The sequence below is a fragment of the Schistocerca americana genome, chromosome 4, assembly GCF_021461395.2.
Source record: "Schistocerca americana isolate TAMUIC-IGC-003095 chromosome 4, iqSchAmer2.1, whole genome shotgun sequence".
Taxonomy (NCBI): Eukaryota; Metazoa; Arthropoda; class Insecta; order Orthoptera; family Acrididae; genus Schistocerca; species Schistocerca americana.
The window spans coordinates 529,485,812-529,505,843 of NC_060122.1; the positions used below are offsets into that span (position 1 = coordinate 529,485,812).

The window sequence follows — 20,032 nt, forward strand, 5'->3', positions numbered from 1 at the left end:
CGACACATTGTCGTTGTCTTCTTTGACCTACATAAGGCATACGACACGGCTTTGCACCATCACATTTTAGTTAACCCTCCATGACTGGGGTTTTTGTGGCCCCCTTCTGATTTTATCTCACCAGCTCTTCTGGGTTCAAGTTGGCACTTCACTCAGTGATCCTCAGATTCAGTAGGTTCTGTGTTAAGTGTCACACCCTTCTTCATAGTCATCAACTAACTTGTAACCTCTGTTGGGCCTCTGGTTACCCCGGCGTTGCGTGTTGACGATTTTTCATGCAGTGCGGCTCCCATGTGGTAGCATTTGTGGAGGGCGAGCTTCAAGACACCATCCGACAGGCTTCTGCAAGGGCCATCTCCCAGGGCTTCCAGTTTTCTCCCTCCAGAACATGGGTTATGGATTTTTGTCGTTGACCTATAGTACACCCAAATCCATAACTTTATTTAGGTGACCAGCTCCTTGATGCTGTAGCACAGTCTCATTTCTTGGACCTTATTTCTGGTAAAAAGCTGATGCAGCTGCTCCAAATTCACTGCCTAAGGACTACATGCATGTGGAAGCTTAATGCTGCCAGCCTCCTGGCCCACATGTCTTGGGGTGCAGACCGTACCAGTCTTCTTTATCTTTACCATGCTCTGTTCTTGTCTAGACTAGATTATGGTAGTCAGGTTTATGACTCAGTGCCTCCTTCCACTCTGCAAACCCTTGACCCTGTTCATCCATTGTGGGATGTGTCTGGCTATTGGTGCATTTCGCACTAGTTCCATTGATACTGCCCTCGCAGAAGATGGGGATTCCTCCTCTACAAATACAACTGAGTGAACTCCTGGTTTCTTACACAGTCACTTTGCAAATGAAGGCTGTCTCCCTCCCGATCACTGCCTGTTAAAATGCTCGTCACTTCCTTCTGTTGGGATCTCCATCTCCATGCACTGGAATGTACCCCATCCCCAGAAGTTCCTAGACCACAGATTAGGACCAATCTATTCCAGGGTCCTGAGGTCTCTGTCGCTCTTATGGTTTTCTAGCATATTGTATGTGCTATACTCAGAGAGTTCCAGGGTTGCATCATCTTCTACCCTGATGGTTCTAAGACAATCGATAAGGTGGGATACGCTTTCACGTCTCCTACTGGCTTAGAATACCATTTATTGCTGGGATTATGTAGTGTGTTCAGAGCAGAGCTTCTATCCACTCACAGAGCCCTCTTTTTGTTTCTCAGGCCTTCCCCCATGCTGTTTTAATTTATTGTGCTCAATGATCAGGCTGTCGACCGATGCTATATTCTCGTCACCCTTTGGTCTCTGCTATCCATAACCACCTCTCTGCTCTTGGCTGTGCCGTCTGCACAGTTGTCTTTCTCTGGGTCCCAAGTCATGTGGGCATCCTAGGAAGTGAACTGGCTGACTGTCTGGCTAGAGAGGCAAGTACTTGCACCCCCCCCCCCCCCCACTACCTTTGTCTATTCCAGGTACAGATTTGTGGATACCCATCAAATTTCTCTCTGTGCAAAAGTGGAATGACATCTGGTGTACTTCTGCTCTCAATAATAAACTCCACACAATCAAGGAGACTGCTGCAGTTGGCACTCTTCCTTCTGCTCATCTTGGAAGGAGTCCACTGTCTTTGTCGTCTAAGCATCAGTCATACTAGACTCACCTGTTGTTTTCTCTTGTGTAATGAGCCGCCCGACAATGTGGCTGTGGAGCCAGACTGGTGGTATTCCACGTATTGGCTGAATATCGCTTTCTTTCGATCTTTCATACTATGTAAAGCATGCCAGATTCCTTGTCTTTAATATTAGTAGACGACTCATGGATGGTTGAACTGGTCATCAGTTTCCTATGTGAAAGTTGTTTTTCTTTTCAGTTATAAGGTTTTGCTTTACTCCTGGAGCAGGGGCAGGATGGTTGTGGTTGGGACCTCTTGTGTTTTCTGGATCTGGAACCCATGACCACCTCCATTTCAAAGACTGCTATTTTATCCCTCTGTTTTTCCAGTTTTTAGTTTTGGCTTCCCTTTTATGCCTTCTATTGTGTGTGATTTTAGCTTGCTCACTTTATAGTTTGCCCCCTCTGACTGGATCCATCCACTTTTAACGGACACCTATATCTTACACAAGAATCGTGGGACTGATGACCTTGCGGTTTAGTCCCATAAACCCCTTCAATCAATCGGTCAGTGGAAGAAGGTGCTGACAGACGTAAATATTTTTGAACTATCAGTTTAACAAGTCATGACTGCAAAATATTGACAGATTATTTACGGAAGACTGGAAAAACTGATGGTCTGGGTTCTGGAGAAATGTTGGAACAAGCAAGGTAATACTGATGCTATGGCTTATTGTGGAAGATAGGTTAAAAGAAAGGAAAATATATATTTATGGCTTTTAGACCATTAGGGAAAGCTTTTAACAATGTTGACTGGAGTACACTCTTTGAAATTCTGAAGGTAGCGGGGTAATATACAGGAACAAAAGGTTATGTACAACTTGTACAGTAACAAGTTGGAGTTGTAAATGTCTTAAGAGCATGAAAGGGAAGCAGTGGTTGATTTGCCAGTGAGTCAGGGCGTTCCATCAGTGTGGTCAAGTGTATTTGGCTCTCCAGCACAGGTGAAAATCTCTTGCACTGGGGACATACCTGTCATGGGCAATGCTAGACCCGTGGGCTCTTGATGTGCATACCACCCTACTATGCTTCAACTTCGACCCTGACTTCAACTCCAGCATTAGCACTGATGCAGCCTCAGCAGAGCAGCAGCCTCCTTTGATAGCACTGGCTGCTGAACATGGTCATTAGCCTGCTAGTGCCAGCTATCTTGATGCCCTCGGGCATCAAACTGTGCCTACTCTAGTGCAGCCATTCGACACACACCAGTGCCTAGCACTCTGTCATGTCAGAAGATACTGAGTTCAAAGTGGGCCATGCCAAATCCAGATTGCCACCTCCCAAATGCTGGCTGTTTGACCACAGCAGGCTATGCTGACACCACTAGCTCTGCAAGGCAACCCCATCCAACTCCCACCGGCACTGCAGATGTAGCACTCTGCTGCCTCAGCAGTGCCCAACAGTGGGCACTGTCTGACTTTGTTGCACAGATTGAGCTGCCAATAAAGCTGTTTACCATCTGAGAGCATTCTCTGGCTTTGCCATCACCACAGATGTGGCATTACCCATTTCCTTGCATGATTCATATGCGACACCATGATGGACTGGAGGCCGTTCTGCTATCCTTGGCTGACTATGACAACCGGAGCTGCTGTAACTTAGCTCAAGAACAAATAAAGAAATCATGTGTACAAACACGTAAAATATATTGGTTGGCAGGTCAGAGCAGGAGCCTCCATTCTTGTAAATCTGAGGCTATTTCTTAACAAATGCACTACTTCATTTGATATGTACCTAGTGTACTGTGCTGTTATGTTACTTGTAACTAGCAGTATATTGTAAACATATATTATAATATGTCAGTAGTTTAGTTGTCTTTTTTTATTAACTCGTACTCAGAGTTCTTTAAATAATGTTGAACTGTATGTTGCACATTATTTAAGAGATGTTTTTTTATCACCTTTGTGAATAAATTTATTTCAGTTATCTGACTCATCTCCTTGGGGAAATTATTAGGCTATACAATCGTAATCCATGATAGAAAACATTGTTTTGTGTTTTTCCTTTGTTTTACTTGATAAGTCCAAATTGATTCCTGGTCCATGACCATTTATAGAGCTATGTACAATGTACTTACAAATGTCTTCCTGATGTGAACAACTGACAATTGATTGACAGAGTAAGGATGCAAAATAAAAAAAAGGTTAAAAAATATTTTCTTACAGTTGTATTGATGATGATTTGGTGTACAATATAAGTGTACAATATGCACCAAAATAATTACCATAGATTTCTTATTTGATACAGTGTTTCTGAATTTATCTTGCAGTTCTACTTATTTGTAAACAGAAGTGTAATAACAGTGGAGCAACTCTTGGTTTTGTCAGAAATTAGACATGGCTGTACCAATTATATAGTAGGTTTCACGGGTTGTCATAACTAAGTGTGTTAAACATAAAGTAAATGTTGCCAGTGGCAAACCTAGAGCTCAGCCTGTGTTATTAATCAATATGTTATTACAACTTTTAATTCCTATTTATATTTGTTGACATTGCCAACACTCAACCAAAATGTCATCTTCCAATTTAAATTAGACCTTTGACCATGCCATGAGACCAGAGACCAACATTTTTTCCTCTTTTTTTTTTTTTTTTGGGGGGGGGGGGGGGTCAGTTGAATCACCATTTGTAAGAGATCCTTCTAATTAACACCCATAATCATGTGTGTGACATGATAGAATGAATATTGCTAAGAAGATGCTCAGGTCATGATCTGTTTTTCTAACTGTAATCCGTGCTTCAGCAGGTCCTTGTTATCAACATGTGTCACAGGATTGCCCACCTGTGTCCAATTGCAGATATGCAATCATCAGTCCAATCTACCTTAAAAGATTATCTGAAGTTCTATTCTATCAAAGTTTTGGGTGATCTGAACCTACCAATTCTGGATGCCTCCTTTGTCCTGAAACATAATGATGTTGCAGCATGTGCGTTAGGCTAATACAATTACTGACAAAACATCTTGGACATGTTGTGAAACAGGTACTGAGGCCATGACTGTCATGTTGCGGAGCATGTTATGCAACAGGATACTGTTTGTTGCCAGCACACGCTCTCTGCCTATGTCCGGAAGGTGACAATTTGATAGTGAATTGGCGAAGCTGATGCATGTGAATCTTAGTTGTGGTGGCATGTAGATCTGTAGTGTTGCCAGGATCTAGGGTAGATTGAAAGGTGACTGTGTGGTTATGAGTTTTCAAAGTTGTTTTGAAGGCTTCAGTTAATCCAAAGTTTCCTCATACCACAGGCCCCCCACCATAATGGGGAGAAAAGAAGAGCTGGTGACTAACCAGTGTCAAACAGGAACTGTTGGCTTAACAATCTATTTTGTTGTGTGTTTAAGATTTTTTGATAAAAAAATCATAGACCATTTTTAAAGTAAAACATTTATTTTTAACCTCAAAAACACCCAAATTTTATGTGCGTCATGAAGTATGCATAGTACCATTAGGTTCCTACATCTGCTGGTTTGTGTGTAATTCACTCAAATCTTCATTTCACCAACTAGTTGATGAATGTAATGATACTTTGTCTATCTGTTTTGATCATTCATAAAATTATAATTTGTTAATGAATTTAATAGCCCTTGGTTATCTATTTGCAAAATAGGAACTGAGGACTCATCAACATTTCCAATTTCTTTCAGAAGTCAGTCCTATCACACAAGTGGTTTGGAAGCATCACTTGCAACCACATATTCTTCCTCCATTGAAGAAAGGGCAACACACTGTTGTAATTTACTTTATCACACAATTGGACCTCCATTCTTCTCAAACTTATTGCAATCTGCAATTTTTTATTTAGATATCTGAATATTTATTTGAGCGATGCAAAATACACCTGTGTTTGTGAGTTGTACTCTCACAGTGCAATATTAACAGCGTTCTATAAATCTGGTCTTGTACCCTGTGTTAAATACATCAAACTTCCAACTATCTATCAGTAGTGTTCAGTATTATTAAAAAGTTGTATCCATTCTGACACAGTTGGTAAAGGCAGTTGTTTTGCATCCATCATGCCATATTTCTCTAAAATTCTTTTCACATGTTAGATTGATTTTTTGGGTCTAGTGTAGCAGGGGATACAACCCGTCGGCTTTGGACAATGACGTCACAAGTCGCCAGATAGCAGCTTACCATTTTCGCTTTTGCTGTTATGTTTCAGTTTCGTTTTTTTAATGATTGCTTAATAAAGTGGATCTGTTTATTCTATCTTGTGAGATTTTTTTTAAAAAAGCCAAAAAACAATTATCAGCCACTGAAGGGAGCTACAACACTAAGAAGAATCGCTTCTCGATTGGCGACTTGTGACGTCAGTGTCCAAAGCCGACGGGTTGTATCCCCTGCTACACTAGTCCCGATTTTTTTGAATATAGTCATCAAATTTCTCGATTTGTAAGCCCAGGAAGTAATCAGCATTTTCTATAGTGATCTGAAAACATTTACCTATTGTTCAGTAGATTTAAGTTATTGCATCAGTAGAGTGCATAGCGAATCCATCATCAACATAAAACAGCAGTATCAGTTTTTCACTATAGAACATACAGGGATCTGAATAGCTCTCCTGTAAATTACATTCACTATGACATTCATAACAGCATTTTAACAATTACTTTAAGTTGCACAGACTCTTCAGCAATTTACATACATGACCTTTACTGTCACCATAGCTGTCTGGTTCATTCACGTAAATTTCCTCCTTCAAAATACCTTTCGGAAATCCTGTTCTTACATCAGATTGCCTTATATGCCACCATGTTGGAATCACAACACTCAACAGGGCACTCATTGTCTCAAATCTTGCCACAGGGCTAAATGTTTGAGTATAAGCTATCCCAAATCATTGAGTGTGTTTTTTTGTATATCATTTTGCCACTAACAGAGCATTACATTGAACTTCTTCAGTGTTTATATATAGATTGGTAGCAAAAACCCATTGATTTTCAGTCACCTTATTTGTTTTAGTGTTGTAAATTGGTTTCCATGTTTTATTTTTTTCAGAGAATTCGTTTCTTCCTCCATTGCTTATTTTTCCATTCTTCAGATTTTTCTGATTGTACTATCCCTTTAGAATCCCTTAGTGCCTCACAGAGAAGCATCAATATTGGTTTGTAGGCTAAATCTTCACAATAAGACAATGATATCTTCGAATTTTGTGCCTCATGGAAATTGTATCATACTTTGTTTTCATTCCGTGCTCCATAATGGCTCTCAACTGGCCGTCATTGCCAATACAAATGCTTGCTAACCATTTCATTACTTATAACTACATTTTAATTCATACAGTCCCAGTAACAATTCTCTTCAAAATCAACATTTTCACATTCAGTTTTTGTAATCTCTTTCTTTTCAACGGTATCTGACACATCATCAACCCTTCTAGTCTCTTGAGTCACTGGTTTCTGTAATTGTGTGCAGTTGAATTGCACACACGCACGCGCACACATACACACATACACACACACACACAAACACAAACACACACACAAACACACACACACACACACACACACACAAAATCTTTTTTCAGGAAAATAAACACAATACTTATAACCAAACACATACATATACTTTTTGTGTTGTGGGAATCCATGCATAACATTTCATTCCAAATATCAGCCAATTACGTAAAGTACCTTCCTTCCTTCACAAACATCTCAATTGGAGTTTTGCCTTCAGTTTTCATGGGACGCTTTAGATACAATGTGTATGTTACAGCCAGAACTGCCTCACCTCACAATGCTTTTTGTAGGTGTGGTCAGCAAACCTAAATAATTCTGGCAAAGTAACTTCAACTCGAGTCCTTATTTTTTTAATAAACAGTGGTAACTTTTCTTTAATTTCATCTTTGAGTTGTGAATGGTACATTACCCACAATCTGGGAAAAAACATTCTTAAAAACAGAAAAGTACAGTATTGGTGACATTGCAGTTCATTATCTTGCATTGGTCTGCAAACATCTGCATAAAGTAATTCTCCAGCTTTAATAGATTTCTACATTCTTTCACCAACGCCAGCTGATGAAGTCTGCCATAGACACATCCATCACAAAAGCTGCTATCAGTCATTGTCTCTATACCAAATCAAAAACTGCTGCACATAATGTTTATTTTGACAACCCAATTTTTCATGCCATTTTTGTAAGGTATCACCAGTGTCGGCAACAACATAAGACTTTTCTGGATGGAGACCTTCACAGCCAAATGATAAAGCCCTTTTCATTACTGTATGCAGCAACAACAAATGGAATATTATTTTTTTAAAATACCCATGGTTTGCCATCACTTTGTTATGTGATGTATTTATTTTTGTGCAGCTTTCTTAACAGAAAATAAATTAGCAGATTCATCTGAACAAAACCAAACATCTTGAAAATAATTCTTTGTACAATTCTGTCCATTGATACCTGTATATCAATGGGATCTGTACTAGACGCTTCAATTTCCACATCACTTGTGGCACTATCCATCATCCTTGGAGTTTTGGATGGTTCATACATAGTATACCAGTCACATTAATTTGTTACATGATGTATTGCACCACTGTCTGTATACCACTCACTGCAGCCAGTTTGTTTATATCCACAGAAAAGATGTTGCACCTCAACATTACAACTTTCTTCTCAGTTTCTGATTTATCTGTGTGGCTAAAATTTCTTGAACTTCCCATTGATGTTACACAGGTTGACAACATAGTATAGTCTTTTCTTTTCCCTATCCCAGAGCACTCATTTGGTTGATGACTGTTTTTCCTAACATCTAAAGCAAACCAAATCTGTTGTTACATTATTTTGATTAGTGTCCTACTTTGCCATGTGAAGAACAGTTTGCCTACGTTCCGTTTAAGAAATAGTTTGATTGCCCCTTTGTTGCCGTTTGTTAACCTGCATTTTTGTCATCGTTGCTGCAGCAACACGTTTATCATCACAATCAGTTATTCTCTACTTTCAGTAATAAAATTATTTTTGTAATTTATTCGTGTTGTATTCGGCTAACAATTCATCCACATAACATTAATGTAATCTGGTACTGTGGGCAAAGTTTGCAAAAATCATTCCCAAAGGTTACCATCATCGACTGGCTTGCCTAGCAAAATTTGTATCACATCAGATTTAGCAAGATGACCTTGTACATCACCAGGTGCTTCCCATATTATATTATGAAATCTATGTGTAAGCAGATCACTGCATTTGGCTAAGGGAACATCATAAATCTTATGCAGTTTGTTCCAAATATCTTTGGTGGTCTTGCATTCACCGACGCAAAGCAAAGGCTTGATGTAAAGTGACAAAATTGAGCATTTCCTTGCCTTCCCATTAGCATTTGTCAGTGAAGCAAGATTGGTTTTGTAATTTTGAGTAATGTCTTCTGTTTTAACCAGCTTGTCACGTACTTCAAAAATTTCATCACTATCTAAAATTGTCCTCGTTATAGAATGAGGAGTTTGCGCTGTTATGAAACATCCTAGCAGATTAAAATTATGTGCCGGACTGAGACTCGAATTTGGGACCTTTGCCTTTCACGGGCAAGTGCTCTACCTTCTGAGCTATCCAAGCACGACTCACAACCTGTCCTCACAGCTTTACTTCCACCAGTACCTCGTTTCCTACCATCCAAATTTCACAGAAGCTCTCCTGCAAAGCTTGCAGAACTAGCACTCCTGGAAGAAAGGATATTGTGGAGACATGGCTTTGGCCACAGCCTGGGAGATGTTTCCAGAATGAGATTTTCACTCTGCAGCAGGGTGTATGCTGTTATGAAACTTTCTGGCAGATTAAAACTTCCAGGAGTGCTAGTTCAGCAAGGTTTGCGGGAGAGCTTCTGTGAAGTTTGGAAGGTAGGAGACAAAGTACTGGCAGATGTAAAGCTATGAGGACAGGGCATGAGTCATATTTGGGTAGCTCAGACGATAGAGCACTTGTCCGCGAAAGGTAAAGGTCCTGAGTTCGAGTCTCAGTCCGGCACACAGTTTTTATCTGCGAGGAAGTTTGGTCCTCATTATAATTCACCTGGTTCCTCAGTTTTCTTTGCTAGCCAGTTTTTCAGTTTGTTGTCTTTAGTCTGCCATCGTCTCAGCTTTTGCACTTCTAAAATATCAAGTTATCATCGAAATTGCTTACATCTGTTGCACTTTATGTCCAGAAACTCAGCAATGATGCTCTTCTACCATATTGATAAAATACTACTGCACATCTTTAAAATAAAACATTAATTTTAAAACTCAAAAGTACAAAATTATTGAAAAACTCATCAAACATCCACAGCACACTAAGTGCAGCTAGGCTACTATAAAGAGTCTATAAAGTCAGTATACAGGTTCAAAAGAACGGTAATATGTTTAGAAGTTGCTACTCACCATATAGCGGAAATGCTGAGTTGCGATAAGCACAACAAAAAGATTCACGCAATTATAGCTTTCAGCCATCTGTCAGCAAAACACACACACACACACTCTCTCACGCAAACGCAACTTGCACACATGTTTGCAGTTTCAGACAGCTGAAACCACACTATGAGCAGCAGCATCAGGGCATGATGGGAGTGGCGACTGGGTGGGGGTAAGGAGGAGGCTGGGGTGGGGAGGGGGAGAGGTAGTATGGTGGGGGTGGCGGACAGTGAAGTGCTGCAGTTTAGACGGAGGGTAGGAGACAAGATGGGGAGGACGGGGGGAGGGGGGGGGGGGGGTAAGGAGAGAAATAAAAAAAATTAAAATACTGTGTGTGGCGGTGATATGAGGGCTGTGTAGAGCTGGAATGGGAATAGGGAGGGGGCTGGATGGGTGAGGACAGACTAATGAGGGTTGAGGCCTGGAGGGTTACAGGAGTGTAGGATGTATTGCAGCAAAAGTTCCCACCACCTGCCCAATTCAGAAAAGCTAGTGTTACTGGGGAGGATCTGTATGGCACAGGCTGTGAAGCAGTCATTGAAATGAAGGATGTCATGTTTGGAAGCGTGTTCAGCAACAGGGTGTACCACTCGTTTTTTGGCCACAGTTTGTCAGTGGCCATTCATGTGGACAGACAGCTTGTTGGTTGTCATGCCTACATAGACTGCAACACAGTAGCTGCAGCTTAGATTGTAAATCACATGACTGGTTGTACAGGTAGCCCTGCCTTTGATGGGATAGGTGATGTTAGTGACTGGACTGGAGTAGGTGGTGGTAGGAGGATGTATGGGACAGGTCTTGCATCTGTGTCTATTGCAGGGTATGAGCCATGAGATAAGGGATTGGGAGCACGTGTTGTGTAAGGATGGATGAGGATATTGTGTAGGTTCGGTGGACGGTGGAATACCACTGTAGGAGGGGTGGGGAGGATAGTGGGCAGGACATTTCTCATTTCAGGGCACGACGAGAGGTAATCGAAACCCTGGCGGAGAATATAATTCAGTTGCTCCAGTCACCGATGGTACTGAGTTACAAGGAGAATGCTCCTCTGTGGCCGGACTGTGGGACTTTGGGAGGGGGTGGGAGACTGGAAAGATAAGGCACAGGAGATTTGTTTTTGTACAAGGTTGGGAGGATAGTTACGGTCAGCTAAGGCTTCAGTGAGACCCTGGGTATATTTTGAGAGGGACTGCTCGTCACTGCAGATGCGCCGACCAAGGGTGGCTAGGCTGTGGACGCTGAGCATGCTGCCAAACATTATGTCCCTCATCTCAATGACTGCTTCACAGCCTGTGCCATATGGATCTTTCCCACCAACACCAGCTTTTTCTGAATTGCGCAGCTGGGAACTTTCCTTGCAATACCTCCTACATTCCCGTAACCCTCCTGGCTTGAACCTTCGTTAGACTGTCCTCACCCATCCAGCCCCTTCCCTGTTCCCATTCCAGCAGTACACAGCCGTCATTTCACCGCCACACCCAGTATTTTAATTTCTTTTTATCCCTCCCCCCCCCCCCCCCCCCCCCACCGTCCTCCCCACCTTGTCTCCCACCCTCTGTCTAAACTGCAGCACTTCATTGTCCGCCACCCCTACCATACTATCCCTCCCCCTCCCCACCCCAACCTCCTCCTTATCCCCACCCAGTCGCCACTCCCATCGTGCACTGGTGCTGCTGCTCGCTGTGTGGTATCAGCTGTCTGAGACTGCAGACATGTGTGCAAGGTGTGGGTGTGTGTGTGTGTGTGTGTGTGTGTGTGTGTGTGTTACTGACAAAGACCTTAATGGCCGAAAGCTATAATTGTGTGAATCTTTTCTTTGTGCCTATCGCGACTCGGCATCTCTGCTAAATGGTGAATAGCAACTTTCCTTCTCTAATATTGTTACAGTCCATCCTGGATTTTCCGTTGTTTGATTTGTAATATGTTTTGATAACAACACTGAAAACACATGTACTTTAACAAGATTAATATCTGTGTATTCTATCTTTGTTTACAGGTATCAGGCCAGGGACATGTTTTATCATGCTTACAGAGCATACATGGTGAGTAATGTGTATTGCTTCATTAATAATGTTGTTTGTGTTTTGATAGTAGTGATGGTGTAGTTATGTGCCGTGGTTATGCTCAGCACCTTGGTCAAATTAAAAAAACTTTGACAACTTACATCAGCACAATAATAAAAATTCAGATCTTATGATAATTTGTTAAGTTTTTATCCTACTTCATATTCTATCGATTTTATTCGATTTCTTGTGTTGGTAACTATGTTGTCTGTCTTATTTATTAATTAAAGAAATTTTAGCTGTCATTAACAGTTGGTCATCGAACAGTGGCTATACAAGTTAGTGCAGGGTTATGGTTTTCATTCATTAGACTCCAGTGTTTGTTGGAGATCTCTGAACGACCCTGTTGGAATTCTACACTGAATGAGTTGATACAGTGGGAAACAATACGTTCATGTTTGATGAGGAGTGGTATCAAGTTTATTACGATTTAGTCATCTTCAGATGTACTGTTCCTTTAATTCTTGATTGTATCCCTGTGGCAACAGTTCAAAGTTTGACAGATACTGATGTTTATCTGGAATTTTGTGAGAAATGTGTGTGGGTACAACCAGTTAACAAACAAAAAAGAAAACAAACTCTACCATGAGTATATTTCCTTTTGTTATGTTCCAGTATTGTTTTGTGTTCTTTTGTAGCTGTTGATTACTGAGATTAATATTGTAGTATGACATTAGTATCCTTGCATACCTGTAGATTTCCTTCAATTTTATGCATTCTGAGTGTGGGAAGCTGCTATCCAGTAGGTGAGTGTACTGTAAGGATTTTGATCTGTTGTTATGCACTGCTCAATGATATGTAGTATTAATCACTAGATACAGTAGATAATGCCAACACACACATACTTTTATAATTGATAGTCAAAATGAGAGCTAAGCATCTTTCATAGAAGTTATATACCTTTATCTGATACACTGGAATACTAAGAATTTTTGTTATGTGCAGAACCAGTAGTTAAAGATTTTTGTAGAAGTAAGAACTGTACTGGAAATAATTTCTGAAGATTTTCTTTCCATTAAGGAAACATAATACCAGCATGGGGCTGCGTATATCCCTTTTGGAACATATGTTACAGTGGTTGTCTCAAACCAGCCTTTAAGTGTTTCTTAGTTCCATCTTTTTGTTTCCATGCCACAACTCACCACTCTGTTTTACAAGTGAGACCTGCTTCATCCCCATAAACATTTGAAGTATGTGTAACCAACATTTGATACAGAAATAATAAGGTTAGTTATAAATACCAAAAGAGGCATATATGGAGCAATGTGAACTGGAAAGCACAGTTTAAAGGTCCTCTTCATTGCAAGAAATGGTGTGGGGGGGTGGGGGGAAGAGGTGTGTGCGTTGCATGTTTAGATTTGGAAAGTAAATTAACAGTGGACTAGAAACATTTTCCTGCTGCCATTAATCGATTGCTATTTGATTGATAGGCTAAAAATGCAAGGAAACCTCAAAAAATTGGGTGAGACGGGAGGAGGGAGGTGACAACATAATAAGAAAGAGACATAGGCAGGAGAGAATACATCATGTAAATAGAAAAGAAGTGGAAGATTGCTGTGGAAGAGAATGGAAAACCAAAAGGCCAAGAACTGTAGAATAATAAAGACCAGGTGAATGTTGGCCCATTCCCTATATTCAGGGCTGCTAAACACTTTCACTGAGAGTAGGTTATGTGTGCCCAATGATAGAAACAAAAACCCTGGTCCACACTAAATAGAACTGATGACTAGACACACTTCTTACTTCTCAAATATTGTCCATATTATTTTTCATTTTCCTTTAATGTGTAAGTTTGTCTTTAAAGCTTTCCTAGTTTTTCTGTGCTGTGCGGGTTTATTGTGGTGGTGTAAGGATTTAGTTTTCACACTGATAAGTGTTACCATTTTCAAAACTGTTATTACTTCTTGGATGTTATATTGTGGAGGATTTCAGATTTCTACTTTTTGATTTTAATCTCTCCAAAACAAACATTGTATATTTAAATAAACATAATTATTTCAGGAAAATGCATATCCTGCAGATGAACTGATGCCTTTGAGTTGTAGTGGTCGTTGGCGTGGGACAGAGCCAAGCCGTGGTGATATAGATGATACACTTGGAAAGTACGTATGTTTATGCCTTAACAATACAAATACATGAAATCGTTCTTAGCCTTTTAACATATATTTAAGTCAGTGTGACATTTAACTCAGTGTACTTGTTTTGTCAAGCAACATATAAATCTGTTGAAGGTTGAACTGAGAGAGTACTGTAAAACTAATTTGGCTTCTTTTTGTGTGTGTGTGTGTGTGTGTGTGTGTGTGTGTGTGTGTGTGTGTGTGTGTGTGTTTTATTAGTAAGCTAGATAAGGTGTCAACAGTGTCTTATCTCGAGAAGACACTCGAAACAGTAAGCTTTGGGCAGGAAAATGCACCTCAAGTTTTGAAGAATTGTTGACAAAGCACTACCTAGAGGAACAGTTCATAGTGTACAGTCGCTGAAAGAAACTTCTAGAGGAACCAGCTACTGCATAGTAGATGTAAAATGAAACAGGGGCTAGATAGAGAGATGCTAGATAAAATGCATTTCATTGTCAAGAGGGGATTAAATGGAAGATTACACAAGTACTGTAGCAGCATTTTATTGCAAGTCCTTGTAGAGACTGTTGGTAACACCGAAGTTTCAAGGGTGAGTAATAAATGGGAATGTAGCAATACACTACAGTTCCTACACACTGCCCCTGAACAGAGAGCAAAGACAATATTATACTAGTTACATCACACATAGAGGCATTTAAACAGTTATTATTCCCCTGCACTTTGCAGAGTATAAAATAGAAATGGCCATTGCAGGTTATTTGCGTAAAGTACACTAACAACCATTTACAATTGGTGCTATCGAGGACAATAATAATTATAGGCATTACTGCAAGTTTGCTTTATAAGCATAAAAGTAGCTGCTGCTCTTCTTGTTACACTTCTTAGCTACTGTTTTTGTGTAATACTTCAAAGTAAGCATATATGTAACTTTACACAGAACACAATCATCTGTTTGTTACACTTAAAGTCTGTTAATGTTAATATTAATGTCAGTGAATTTACATTTTTGAGTCCATATGTTCTAATAAATTGTAGCGACAAATAAGGTTCCTTTAAACTTTCTTGGGGATTAAGAAGCTTCAGCTGTATTTAATTTTTTTTTTTTTTTTTTATCGTATCACAACTGGTTTTGTGGCACTGAAAATCACGTCCTCTGGTGACATGGAACTAAGTCATAAGAACTAACCTGGAACATGGAACTCAACATTCTTTGTCAGACCAAGATAATAAACTGCCATTAGCTTGGTCTGACAACAAATGTTGTTGTTGTTACATGTCACCATAAGATGTGGTTTTCAAAGCCACAAAACCAGTTGTGATTTGTTAGTAAAACAGTTTAAATACAGGTAAAACAACTTCTTAATACTAAAGATGTTTACTCACAGCTTTGGTTTCCCAGTCTGCAAGGTTTTCTGCCTTAAACTTTATTTATGAACATTTGAGGTTTTCCAGTTTCTTGTGTGATGGATGCCAGCAACCTGTTAAAGATTTTTGCGTAAAAATATAAATTGCATACTGAACGTGGGTCAAGGGTAATATAATTGCTGTTTAGATTATTTTTACTTCTGTGATTGTTCATCCTGAATCAACCCTTTTCATTAATTACATACACCATTAAATATCTTAATTACTTAGAGGACAAGTATATTGTCACCTGAGGGAATGAATCCTGAGGTCCTTGGCTAGGGTTCTGTAAGATCAACATTAAATAATTATCTTACTGTGCACTTCTATGTAGTAAATACTTTTCTAAACATTGCTGCAATGCGCCAGTAGATTAGGCTATAGGACACTATTCAGTGAAAGTATAACCAATTGTAAGCATGTTAGGCTATTCTCGTATTTGTAGCTGGTGCATTATCAGTATGCTTGTATCATCTGCAAATGTAACAGTTTTGAAGAGTCATCCAATGCCTTTGGTAAATGATTGCTGCAAGTCATATGAACAGGAATGGGCAAAGTACAAAAGTTTTCAAGACTCCATGATTAACATGTAATAAGGAAATGTGCTTCTGCCTTGAATAAACACAATGTTTCTTGTTTTACCATTCAAACACGTTTCACGATGTTTCTCCATCTTCAATAGATTTTATTTCGTTATCTGTTGAACAACATCCAAAGAATTTATGTGTTATGATATTTACCAGTTCTTGAGATTATGGTAATCACATTACTATAAATATTGACAGAAATATTAACATGAAAAATAAATATATACCTTATTAATATTCATAAGTCTGTCTGTTGCTTGTAGCACAGCTATAATTATTGCCTTCAAGTATGTCATCCGCAGTTAATAAGTGTTTTATTACATAATTTATCCAATTTTAGACCTGATATGATGTTATTGATATTTTTCTGTAGCACTACTTTCATTATATTACATTATATTTTTTGTTTGCAAAGTTTTATTTTATTCTTTGACTAGCATTTTTAGGTTACAGTACTATTTTTTGAAAAAAATGTTGAAATATATGCTGATTGTGATTAGACTTTGTGAGATGGTGAGTGGAGATAGAGAGAGCTGACTTCTTTTTGTAGATCTTGTGTTTTCATACTTCTGCACAATATTCAACTGGAGCTTGCTAATGCACACTGTTTCACTGTTTGTGCGCATGCGTGAATGTGTGTGTTTTTCTGCAAATGTGGAATGACTGTTATTATTCTTAAGTGCCCTTCTGCGTTCAGTGTATCCAGTGTTAAAATTTCTACTGTGTGTCCAATGTAATTTGAGTTGCAGTCTTGACGCATGAGTTGGTAGATCCCAGATATGTTGCATTTGTCTGTGTTCGTGTTAGTTGCTTTTGTATTAAGTTGTCTCTTCTATAGGCAATTTCCAGTCCTTGTTTTATGTTGCCTATTCTCTGAGATGCTTTGTTGTAGTTAGTGTGTGCCATTTTTTGTGGATGCTTTTTTTTTTCAGCTGTGTGTGTGTGTGTGTGTGTGTGTGTGTGTGTGTGTGTGTGTGTGTGTGTGTGTGTTTCATATTCTGCATGCCTGTGGATGTATACCAGTGTTGCTCTGTTTTCTGCTGCGTGTTGAGTGCTTGCTTCAATTTTGTTTTAATTTTTTTGATTTAGTTTGTCTATCAGGTTTTTTTATCCATTTTCAATTGCTATTTATTTGATGATTTTTAGCTGATGTTTGTAGTTGTTTTCATTGAGGGGAGTTTATTCAATGTGTAGCATGTGTCAGACTCCAGCTTTCTTGTTGATAATGGGATGGTTTGAAAGTTGGTGTGGTTGTGCTGTTTCTTTTGGATTTTCTGAATATGGAAAATTGGTGTTGGTTATTGTATCTATGTATTGGGATGCCTAAGAAATGTTCTTTCCTGATTCTAAGGTGAATTTGGTCTATGGGTTAACTGTGTATATATCATTGTGGTTTCGTTGTGTACTGTCGAGTGTTTCGCTAGAGGGCATATGTTGTCATCTACATAGCAACACCAGTATATTATTCTGCTTTGTTTGGGTTTCAGTATGGTTCAGATATTTTGATTTGTGTGATTTAGGAAGATGTTGGCTAGGATTCCACTGATTGGTGATCCAATGGGGAGTCGATCCTGTTGTGAGTAGAAGGGGTTGTCAAATGTGAAATTGTTTTGTGATTAATTATAGAATGCTTGTTATTTCTTTTATGTGCTGTTTGGGAATGTCTTTTTATGTTCTAATTTGTGTTTGATGATGTCTGTGGTTTCTGTCATGGGACTATTGGTGTGCATGGATATGATGCTAGATAATGTGAGTTTTGCTATTGTTGCTACGTATGTTGATGTGTCTGATCTGTTCTATAAGCTCTTCAGTTGCATATACTTCTGTTGTTTGTGTATATATTATGTTTCTGTAAGTATGTGTGTTTTTCTTTGGCTAGCTGATGTAAGGGTGCACCTCTGTAATTTATGAGTAGGCGTATTTGTATTTCCTGTTTATGGATCTTTGGTAGGCTGTTTAGTGTGGGTGCTGTGGTGTTTTTTTGTTTTAGCCATTTTTCTTTCTGTTTCGTGAATATGTGTGAGATGTTTTTTTAGAAGGCTCTGTGACTCTCCCTGGTATCTTTTTGTTGGGTTGCTGATTAGTTTTATTATGTTGTTCCATTCTCTACATTTTAGGGTTTTATTTTTGTACTTCTTTTGCTTTATTATTTTCATGGTGTTGCTCTTGTCTGATTTTTGTGATGAGAACTCTGTTGCTTCTAAGTTTTGTTATTATTTTTCTAGATGTTTTTTCTTCCTCATTTTTTTATTCCTGTCAGTACTTTATTTTTCTTTTCCTTTATTGTGCATCTGATTTCCTCTGGTGTTAGCTCTCTTGTTAGCCCTGCATTGAAAATAAAGTTTGCATTCCTCTCCTGTTTTATTTTGTTTCACTTTTTGTTATTAGGTTCTCTATTGTCATATGTGTAACCTGTGTGTTGACACTGGATTTATGTCCTCCTCCTAGTAGGTTTAATTCTTGTTTTGGGAATTGTATGTTAGTTAGGTTGGTCAGTCATCTATGGAATGTGTGGTTTGTTTGCCTGTTGTTTCTAATATTAACTAGTGTGTTAACTTTCTGTAAGTGTGTGCAGTTGTTTTTTTTGTTGTTGTTGTTGTTTTCCCCACTTTCTTTCCATTAGAACTTAAGCATTATATTTGACTCTATTCATGATGTTGATAAATATTTCTGAGGTTTTTATGATTTGCTGGTTCAGGATGAGTTTAGAACAATTCAAGGGTGAACATATCCTTCTTGGAATGCTGGTATTTAATTTCCCGTTTCAGCCAACCCATGTTTGCTTTGTGCTTGGCATGTTGTACTGCAAGTGATATACTGTTTACAGTGATGTGTACATACTTAAGTGTTACTTTATGTGAGAGAAAATTTTTGTTGAATTTTGCATTGAGTATAGCCTGCTGCAGTTTTCCTATTGCACTTCTGAATTTGTTGTAGAAAATGACTGGCATGGCACCGAGATTATCACTTTGTGTTCAAAGAAATTTCCGTGACCATATTTGCTTCCCTGTATGTAATAAAGAAATGTAGTTCTGCCTTGAGCAAACACAATTTTTCTTGTTTTACATACCATACATGTTTCAGAGGAGGTTCTCTATCTCATAGGGTTTTATTTTATTATGTGTTGAACAATATACAAATAATTTATGCATTGTGATATTTACCAGTTTTTGAGGTATCTTATTTACATTACTGTAAGTACTGACAAAAATATTAATGTGAAAAATAAATATATAACTTATTATTATACTTCGGTGTTCACAAGTCAATCTGCTGTTTGCAACACAGCTGTAACTATTGCTTTAGGGTATGTAATCTGCAACTAATAAGCATTTATCAATGTTTCGTGATGTAAACTTTCAAATTTTAGACCTAATATGGTATTATTGATTTTTTTATGGCTCTGCTTTCATTATATTATATTGATTTGTAAACAGAGTTAACTGTTTCATTCTTTGACTAGCGTTTTTTTTATGTTACAGCACTGTTTTTTGAAACATGATAAACAAACTGAACCAGAAAATTAAAATAAAAATGAAAAATACACCCAACCCACAGCAGCAAATAGATCAACTACAATACATAACCACAGGCTACAGGTACACAGAACATAAACTCGTGCAATGCAAACATACGTAGCACATCTGAAAAAGAAACATCCACAAAAAAAAAAAAAAAAAAAAAAAAAAAAAAAAAGCACACATTCACCTACAGTAACAAAGCAGTTCACAGAATAGACAATATATTTAAAAAACAAGGGTTGAAAATTGCCTGGAGAACAAACAAGTCTATACCAAAGAAACCCAGGGCAACTAACGCAATCACAGATAAACAGAGCACAACTGCG

The 20,032-nt window shown here is 38.7% G+C and overlaps 1 protein-coding gene across 1 annotated transcript in view; it reads left to right on the forward strand.

Annotated features, from left to right (window-relative positions):
* The window catches only part of LOC124614063 (ER degradation-enhancing alpha-mannosidase-like protein 3), a 190,410-nt gene that overhangs the window by 12,654 nt on the left and 157,724 nt on the right, over nt 1-20,032 (forward strand). The window contains exons 2-3 of the mRNA XM_047142897.1: nt 12,050-12,095; nt 14,118-14,218. Coding sequence (XP_046998853.1) covers nt 12,050-12,095; nt 14,118-14,218 — 147 coding nt within the window. The remainder of the gene's footprint in view (nt 1-12,049; nt 12,096-14,117; nt 14,219-20,032) is intronic.